This window comes from Oryza sativa, chromosome 7 (assembly GCF_034140825.1).
Source record: "Oryza sativa Japonica Group chromosome 7, ASM3414082v1".
Taxonomy (NCBI): domain Eukaryota; kingdom Viridiplantae; phylum Streptophyta; class Magnoliopsida; order Poales; family Poaceae; genus Oryza; species Oryza sativa.
The window spans coordinates 3,551,812-3,560,428 of NC_089041.1; the positions used below are offsets into that span (position 1 = coordinate 3,551,812).

At 40.2% G+C, this 8,617-nt stretch overlaps 1 protein-coding gene across 1 annotated transcript; it reads right to left on the reverse strand.

The window, feature by feature from the left end:
* Positions 1-346: 346 nt before the first annotated feature.
* On the reverse strand, positions 347-7,526 carry LOC4342482 (uncharacterized). The gene is made up of 12 exons (XM_015791804.3): positions 7,321-7,526; positions 6,058-6,405; positions 5,682-5,975; positions 5,067-5,244; positions 4,717-4,939; positions 4,360-4,502; positions 3,969-4,258; positions 3,664-3,876; positions 3,099-3,584; positions 2,326-2,976; positions 1,023-1,550; positions 347-921 (listed from the first exon to the last, which is right to left on the reverse strand). Exons 3-12 carry the CDS (start codon positions 5,949-5,951, stop codon positions 682-684), a joined length of 3,222 nt encoding a protein of 1,073 aa, XP_015647290.1. The 5' UTR covers positions 5,952-5,975; positions 6,058-6,405; positions 7,321-7,526; the 3' UTR covers positions 347-681.
* Between the last annotated feature and the right edge of the window lie 1,091 nt (positions 7,527-8,617).

The window sequence follows — 8,617 nt, forward strand, 5'->3', positions numbered from 1 at the left end:
GAGCACATGAACTGCCATCCTCATGTCTAGCTGTCTTCACTTTTCAGCAAAGAAATAGTATGCAAACAAGCAGGCACTGTTGTTTTGACTCTTGGGCAAAAGTTACAGTATGCATATAAACTACTAAAAGCCTAAACTCATGAACCAAGGGGAAAAGGCAAAGCATGGTTTGCTTTTGCACTACTAAGCATTCGCTCCATCCATACCGACATGACAAAAGTAACTTGGCTCCATATATGTGCAGTAAATGTTTTTACAATCTTGGTTAAATATTTTTCACATCCACAAGTTGACCAAAGAATGAGAGCAAGTAAAATGAAGGGCAATACTGAAATGAATGAAAAAATTAGCAAGTAAATGAGTGCAAATGCACCACAGTTTTTTGAGCTTTTGATTGCATCAACCAAAGAGATTTTGGCAGGAAAAAAAGGCATTGCCAGAAGTTAAGGCAAGCAGGGGGTGATCTCATACAACCTATACATCCATCTGCCACAGCTATAGATGAGATCACTTCTGCGAAAACGGAAGCAAAGAAAGGTTTGAGCTTTATTCTGACTAAAGGAACCTAGTGTTGGGTGAAACTGACTGTACATTTGAATGTACATTGAACCACTGAAAATGTGATGGTGAGCCTAAGAGAGATCAGTAACTCTTGAGAGATGGCTGCCATGGTCATGGTCATCACTGGACCTGTGGCTTGACAATCCTCACGTTGCTATAGAAGCGCTTGAAGTCCTTCATCGCCTGCTCTTCAATCTGGATCGAGCGAATCGAGGACGGAGCGTCGGCCTCTGGCTTGAACCAGCGGTTGGGAACATTGTCCTTGATGCCACCAACCTCAGGTGATGTGCCCTGGGAAGGTATAGCGAAGCCCGATGTCCTGGTTTTTGGACTGTGGGAGATGCCAGTTTGCCGTTTCTCCTGCTCAAAATCAATCAGCTCTGAATCAGAACCAGATAACTTAAAATGGAATACTACTATTTCTTTGGGTGCTTTCATAAAAGAGAAAATATGAGTTCTACCTGTTGCATCTGTATGTCCCTGAGAGAAGGCCGCAATACATTAGGTGAGGTAGCAGAAGACGACCAGGATAGTGTGCTCTTATCCCCTTCAGAAGCAGGCACGACACGAGCAGGTGTGACAGTTATCGGTGTAGAGCGTGCATCAGGTATAAACGAAGAAAGTCGCATGCGCCCAGCACTGTCAGGTGAGTCCTCAAAGCGGTCTTTTGCCTTGGCCGTGATCGGCTCGTTTGTTTTCCTCTGCTCGCTTTGAATATCTCGAAGGGAAGCAGATCCCTTTGTTACCTTAGCACCACCCCAGGCAGGACCTTCATGCTTTGGTGTGACAGTCACAACAGGGGTAGGCGGGCTTGGTTTTGGGGTGTCATCAAGAGCACCACTCAGAAACAACGATAAGCCACCTTTCCTATTCTTCTTCTTTGACGAAGTTGGCTGGGAAGCTTTGTTTTCCAATGGACAAGAGATAGCCTTTGTGTTAATGAAAGTGACATGCTCTGAGGGTTTGATTGAATCAGCAACGCTTGCTTCCTGCTTGAATATAGATTTTATCAGCAACAATGTTTAGTATAATACATTTGGCAAAGGCTGCCAGGCTGGGTTTTAGCAAAGCAAAAGTACACATCTAAATAAGACTGAAGCATGTTAGATGATGCAAGTCATATCAGAACAACAGAAGCTAAGAGATATACTAGAAAAATATCAACAAAGAAAGCATCATGCTTTAATTAAAAGAAAAAAAATGAGATTCCGTTAAGGAGAAAATACTTTGCCTTGCATGCAAGCAACACACACAACAGGTACCAAAAGAACAAAGTTGGACATAGCCTCTCAGCTTTGGGTCTCAGAACTTTGTAAGACCGCACAAAACAATGTCACTCTCAATAAAAGCAAATGATAGCAATATTGTAGTCAAATTGCTAACATATACTCAAAACAGCTAGAGTACAGACATGAGATCTCAGAATAGTGTATCTGCAAAAATAAAGTTGCAAGAGACTAAGGCCCTGTTCTATTCTTCAACTCCAAACTTCAACTTCCTCGTTTTCTGTTAGCATGTTTTTCAAACTGTTAAATTGTGCTTTTTTTAAAAACAGTTTCTATATAGAAGTTGTTCTAAAAAAGCAAATAAATCCATTTTCAAATTTACAATAGTTAATATTTATTTAATTATGTGCTAATGAGGTTTTTCGTTTTGTGTGCAACAAAAATTTATCTCGAAAACTGGAGATCGAACGGGGCCTAAGAAAGACAAGGAGCCAGACAAAAATCGTAATACTAATGTGTCAATATGATACCATCTAACCTTTTCTGCAGAAATATGGACTGGTAAGACTTCCTGAAGATCCTTGACATAGATTTGGTCCCTGTCCTCCCTTTTCACCAAGGGAGTATCAGAATGTGCTGCCTGCTTGTTTTTCCGCTTCTGTTTCTTAGAAACACTCGATTTCTTGTTTGTCTTTTCTTCTGTAACACAGACTGGAGTTCTTAAATCTGTGGGAATGCCGAGTTCTGCAAGTTCACCCTCAAGGGCAGCCCTTGACTCAAGCTTTGCTAGCTGCTGATTATCAAGCTGATGACCATCCAGTTGTTTAGCCTCGAGCATCTCAATCTGCTGCAGTTTCTTGCGAAGTGCCCTGATCTGTTTAGAGGCAGCTTGTCCAGCATTGCTATCTTTCTCAAGGAAGTTCCCATAACTTGATATTCCATATGACTTCGATGCAGACTTCTGACTGTCCCTGAGCCTAAGAAATCCTCCTGCTTCATCTCCCTCTTCATCACTATCAATGACAGCAGGATAAGTAGCTGTCACTGTGGGAAGGCGACGATGACTCCATGGCTCTGACGATTTTTCATCCAGCAATCTCTCTAAGTTTGCAAGAGTTTCAGGAGAAGCATTCATAACTGATGGAGCTGCCACTGTGAAAATGTAATCAAGATTGCGAATAGCTATATCCTGCATCACACGGAACCGCCAGGAATTGTTATATGAAAAAGAGAGAACATAGGCACCAAGGCCATGAACAAACAGAAGAATGCAGAATAAATGCTTGCAAAGTGAGAACATAAGCATGGTACCTCGCAGTGCTTCTTGAGCTCCTTAGCTTCCAAGGACTCGGCAACTTCAAGAAGTTGTATAGAATTCTTTGGCTCCAGAATATGCTCAATCGCAACTTTCTCACATAAGCTCTTCAGGCTAGGTGCTCCCTTTTTTATTACACCATCGCTTCCAGATATACCGCTGTCAGGCTGTACATCATTAAACATGATGTCTTCATCCAATTCTTCCATCCCACCATTCCATTCTAACATGGCTTTCTTGCATTGGATTTTAGGTTTGGGTGGGTACTCAGGATGGTATATGCTAGAAAGCACAAGCATATGTGTTTCACCAACACAAACTGACGTTGCTCGCTTAACACCATGCACTCGAGTAAACATTGGGAGATCATCCTTATGTTTCTTTGCATCCCACATAAAAACATCACCACCTGCGGTAGCCAATGCAGTCCAGTATTTTCCAGCTGAGATGTTCACAACATTCCTTCCACACATAGAGAATATCTGTAGAAACACTTTGAATGTAAGTATGAAACTACAGATTGGCTGTACAGATTAGTACCTCAACAATTAACAAACAAACCTGTCGGCATCTTAAATCAGGGTCCGATGAAACCCAGTAGAAAATAGCACCATCTGCGGTTAAAACAGTGGTGTGCATCACTCCAGCAGCCACTGAGATCACCTGAAGCCGCTCCATACGATGGAACTTCAGGTTTGTATTTCCACCCTTCTTAAGACATCTAGATATTACAGCACGACGTGGAGTCACAAGCCGATGACCCCAAGTAAACACCTGAAAAACAGGATAACATCGCTAAGCCTGTTAAATTTCTTGATATTAGATGATGTGCATAAACCATTGCGTTTCAGAGAGTATTGACTTACCTCGCCATCAGTTCCTAATGCTACAGTATGATACTTTGCTGCAGACACACATTTAAATGCTTTTCCTTTCAAGTACTCGACCATTCTTGGAATGCAGTTGGATGCTGAATTAGAAGTGCCATAACCTAGCTGGCCCTCCTTATTGCTACCCCAGGTGAACACTTCACCAGTATCAGCAACAGCAGCTGAGTGCTTGTTGGCAGCAGCGACAGAAATAATCCTTGCTTTCAGGGAACTAACGCGCCGTGGTGTTGGTTGGGTATCCACAGAAGGGTAACCAAGCTGGCCCTCTGCATCAGTCAGTTTTGTTATATAGATCAAACAGACGAAATGATAATAGTAAGAACTGAAAGTGAATTGCAATATTGCATTCAAGATGCATCGCTCGTACCTCTATTTGATCCCCACGTAAACAACTCCCCAGCCTCTGTAGCAATCACAGTATGATGTTTCGCTGCTGCCACAACATTCACTCGTTTACGGCCTAATCCTACTGTTACTTGGCGAGGAGTAATCACAGCAGTTGTCTGGCCACTGCAACAAATTGATGATTCACAGAATAAAATCCCTCAACATGGAAATTTAAACAAAGAAAATTTCAGACCTAAAACTTAGTGGCTTTATTAATAGCCTGCATAAATATATACATATATGAGACAGATAAAAAATAAACTCCATGTTGGAATAGAAAGTTTTAAGCTCTGTTCAAAACAAAACAAATCTTCTAGAATAGCATGCAATTGCTTACCTATGGATATCTGGATGACCAAGACGACCACCTCGACCAAATCCCCATGTGTATAATTCACCATCAGAACTAACTGCTACACTGTGGAACTTTGATGCAGCAACTGTTTTGATGTATGACCCATGCAAGGCATCTACTTTGCATGGTAGTTTTTGTATGTGGGCATTGCCTGTTCCCAGCTGATAATTTGTCCCACTTCCCCAACTGAAGACTTCCATTGCAACTAAAAGGGGAAAAGGTAAGAAATATTTTATTAAGCAAAGCCTGAAGAAATATGGTCAGAATGTCATCAGCACAAAAGCACTGAACAAAATAGGAAACCACTGTTTACTGAAGCAGAAAATAACTACCTGAATCAGGAGAATCTCCATTGGCCTGTGATACAGGGCCTGAGAGAAGATCAACAGGTGTACGTCCCTTGGTGTCTTCCAAAGCAAGGGATGCTCCAAACTGTAGAAGAACACTAGCAACACACAGGTGGCCAAAATGAAGTGCTCTGTGCAGGCTGCTCCAGCCAGATTCTCCATCCTGCAAGTATTGAGTTAAAATTTAGAGTTTTTCCGTGTTCTTGTCAAAACATGCAGGCATACTCCTTGCTTTTTGGAACATTGATCTAACACCAAAATCCCACTAAGCAAGCCAAGTTATAATCATAAGGGATTCAGTTTTGAGATTCTTACATGGGAGGTTAGAATTTAAAGGGTTTCTTAATGACTTGTTCAAAGTAAATCACATTTTAGATAATTCATTTTTTTGCAATTAGGACAACCATCTTCCAGCAACCAAGGTATAGAATTCGCGGAATGCCCATGAAGGCAACAGCTCGACAAAATTGAGAATGATATTGGGCTAACAAATTAATATACAGAACTCATTGGAAAGGCAACTATAAGAAACATGCAACGCAGGGATATTGTTCCATTATCTAAAAAAAGAAGCATGCTACATAAATGTATAGTACATACCCTTGCATCTGGATCAGCACCAGCATCGAGGAGCCTCCTCACAATTGGTAGATGATTTCTCCACGTTGCAAGGTGGAGAGCACAAAGACCAAACACATTTCTGCCATCAATGCTTCCACCACTCTTTTTCAACAAAGCTAAAGCAGATTCTACTTCAGCTATTGATCCTTGCTTGGAAACAAGACACAGATCCTTAAGAGAGTTTCCAGGAGAAGGTCTACGAAGACCTGCTTGCTTTGATGAGCCTGGTGGAGATATCGATGCCTCCATGAGACCTCAGGAAATCACGAGTATCTATGATGTTATTGGAGGGAATCAGTACTTCATCACAATAATATCAGACAACACAGTAATTAAATATAAAATGCCGCCTTACCTGATAAAAGCAGGTAGGCTACTGAACTGCTTGGGGCAAGTCTTTCACAACGGCAATGCTATTCTGGGCTGTTTCACTTCTAATGGCACAGCTAAAGTTTTTCCTAATAAGATTACAAGTCTGGTGTAATTACAATTCTATCTCCTCATGGAGAATTGGGGCATCATCTCTACTATGTAAGACTGTTTTGCTAACCTAAAGAAACTGCCAAAATAACCTAGGACAGCATGATGCTAGAGCTTCATCTTGTAATAAATTGTTCTTGTTAGAGTTCCATGAAGCTAGGATGACAATTCCATCTCAAGATAAGATTCTATATAAAGAGCCATCTATATAATATAGATCAATCTGCACAATGAACAAACGGATGCAAGTTAGTACTAAACGGATTACTGTGAAAAACTAAAAAAGAAAGTGAAAATGTATGTTGTCATTTCCACGATTCATCATCAGAGCGATGAATCTGGCTTGGTAAGAAACTGAATGCAATCATGAATCTTCTCAATGTCAAGTGATACAACTTCATTTAAAAACCTGCATCAAGTGTTAGATTCACTATCTACTAACATGACAAAACAACATTGCCAAGATTGCTAACTATCAAAGCAAAAAACCCAAGATATAACGATAAAAAGGGCAGCTTGAAAGAACGAGCCTTTGCCTTGAAGTCAAGAATCAAACAGTGAGACTATCTAACCGTACAAAGCTTTAATCCAAAAATTGACCTACCCAAACAAAACTATGAAATATGTACCAAACTTTGATAGAGAAATAGAAGTTCCATTGACACTGACATTTTTCTCTTGCACCCACCCTTGTTCATATGTGCGACTACAAATGAATCCAACTATTGTTCATAAAAATTGTGAATTATCAGACGTCTCCCCCAAATCCTTTTCATCAAACCACTCACCCCATAGAAATTTTAGAAGCTCTGATAAACAATAGTAATTCATGATTAAGAATAACACCTAGTATCAATCTGCAACAGGGGCAACCAATCAATCATGAAGCAGGCACAAACAAGGACGGGAAAAACACACATTTCCAACCATAAATAAATTAATCCTCAAAATACCGCACAAATCGGATCAACCAAACAGTCCAAACCGCCATTCCACCGACCAAACGCAGCAAAAATCCAACCAAACAAAACGGATCTGCCACCACCCTAACCCCAATCCTACAATCACCCCCCTAGAAACAATTCCAATCATCCTCACTCTCAAACAAGAATCAACAAACAATCCATCCACCACTCACCTTGGGATTGGACCCAGCCAAGAAGAACTCTCGTCAAGAACACATGCTGTCCTACGCCATCTCTCCCTCCCTCTCTCTCTCTGTGGCACGTATATGCTCGCGGGGGGGAGGGGATCCGGGCGGGGAATATGCTCCGCGAGCGCAAGGGACGAACCGCCTCCAAGCTCTCCACCCGCCTCTCGTTCTCTCTCTCTCTCCTCTCGCTCGCTCGCGTGCGTGCCTCGTGTGTGTTTTTCTCTCTCTAGACTAGGAGAGAGAGGGTGAGGTGAGGGGAGTTTCCGGAGGAGAGAGAAGCGAGCAAGCGAAGTACGTGTCCTCAAAAGGGAAACGGAAACTGAAAAAAATGGTAGGGAAAAGGAGGTTGATGTGCCACGTGGAATGCTATTATTGGTGCGTTGCATCATTTTTGCGAAAACATACTCGGGAGTAGTTGTATTTGCGGTTTTGTGAACGATGGGCCTCACGTGCCCGGCTAGAAGACACAAAAATGTGCATACATTTTTGTATAGTATATTTCTTGCATTGTAATATCAAGTAGTAAATAAATAACATTTATTTCACTTCCCTCTCGAAAATATTTTTTGCATTTCTTGCACTCCTCTAATAAAGAATACTATATAGTATATTTCTTGCACTCCATACTTTCCCTCACATATGCTCTACCTATAGTTCTCTATGAAAATCTACTCCGTTAGAAAAAAAATTAATTTTTCGAGTAAATTTTATAAAACTACGTATACTTTACACAATCTATCACAAATCTATAGATTTAAGAACTTATTTCACAAAACTACAGATTCAGAGTCTTCATTCATCACAAAACTACAGATGCTTTGCTCAATATATCACAAAACTATATATTTAATATCATCATTTATCACAAAACTACATGTTTAGTATCTTCATTATCACAAACTACAGGTTTTGTATCACAAAACTACAGGAAGACAAAATTTATAGTTTTGTGATAATGAAGACACTAAACCTATAGTTTTGTGATAAATGAAGACACTAAATATGTAGTTCTGATAAACGAATACACTAAATATATAGTTTTATGAAATAAGTTATTAAATCTATAGTTTTATGATAGATTGTACAAAGTACCTATAATTTTGTGATAAACGGAGACACTAAATCTACAGTTTTATGATAAATTATGTAAAATACTTGTAGTTTTGTGAAATTTACTATATTTTTTACACGAAAACTACTAGTACCTCTCTCTCTAATTTTTTTTTTACATGAATCTAGACAAATGGTTGTTTATAGAAGTGATCTTTTTCGGATGGACATA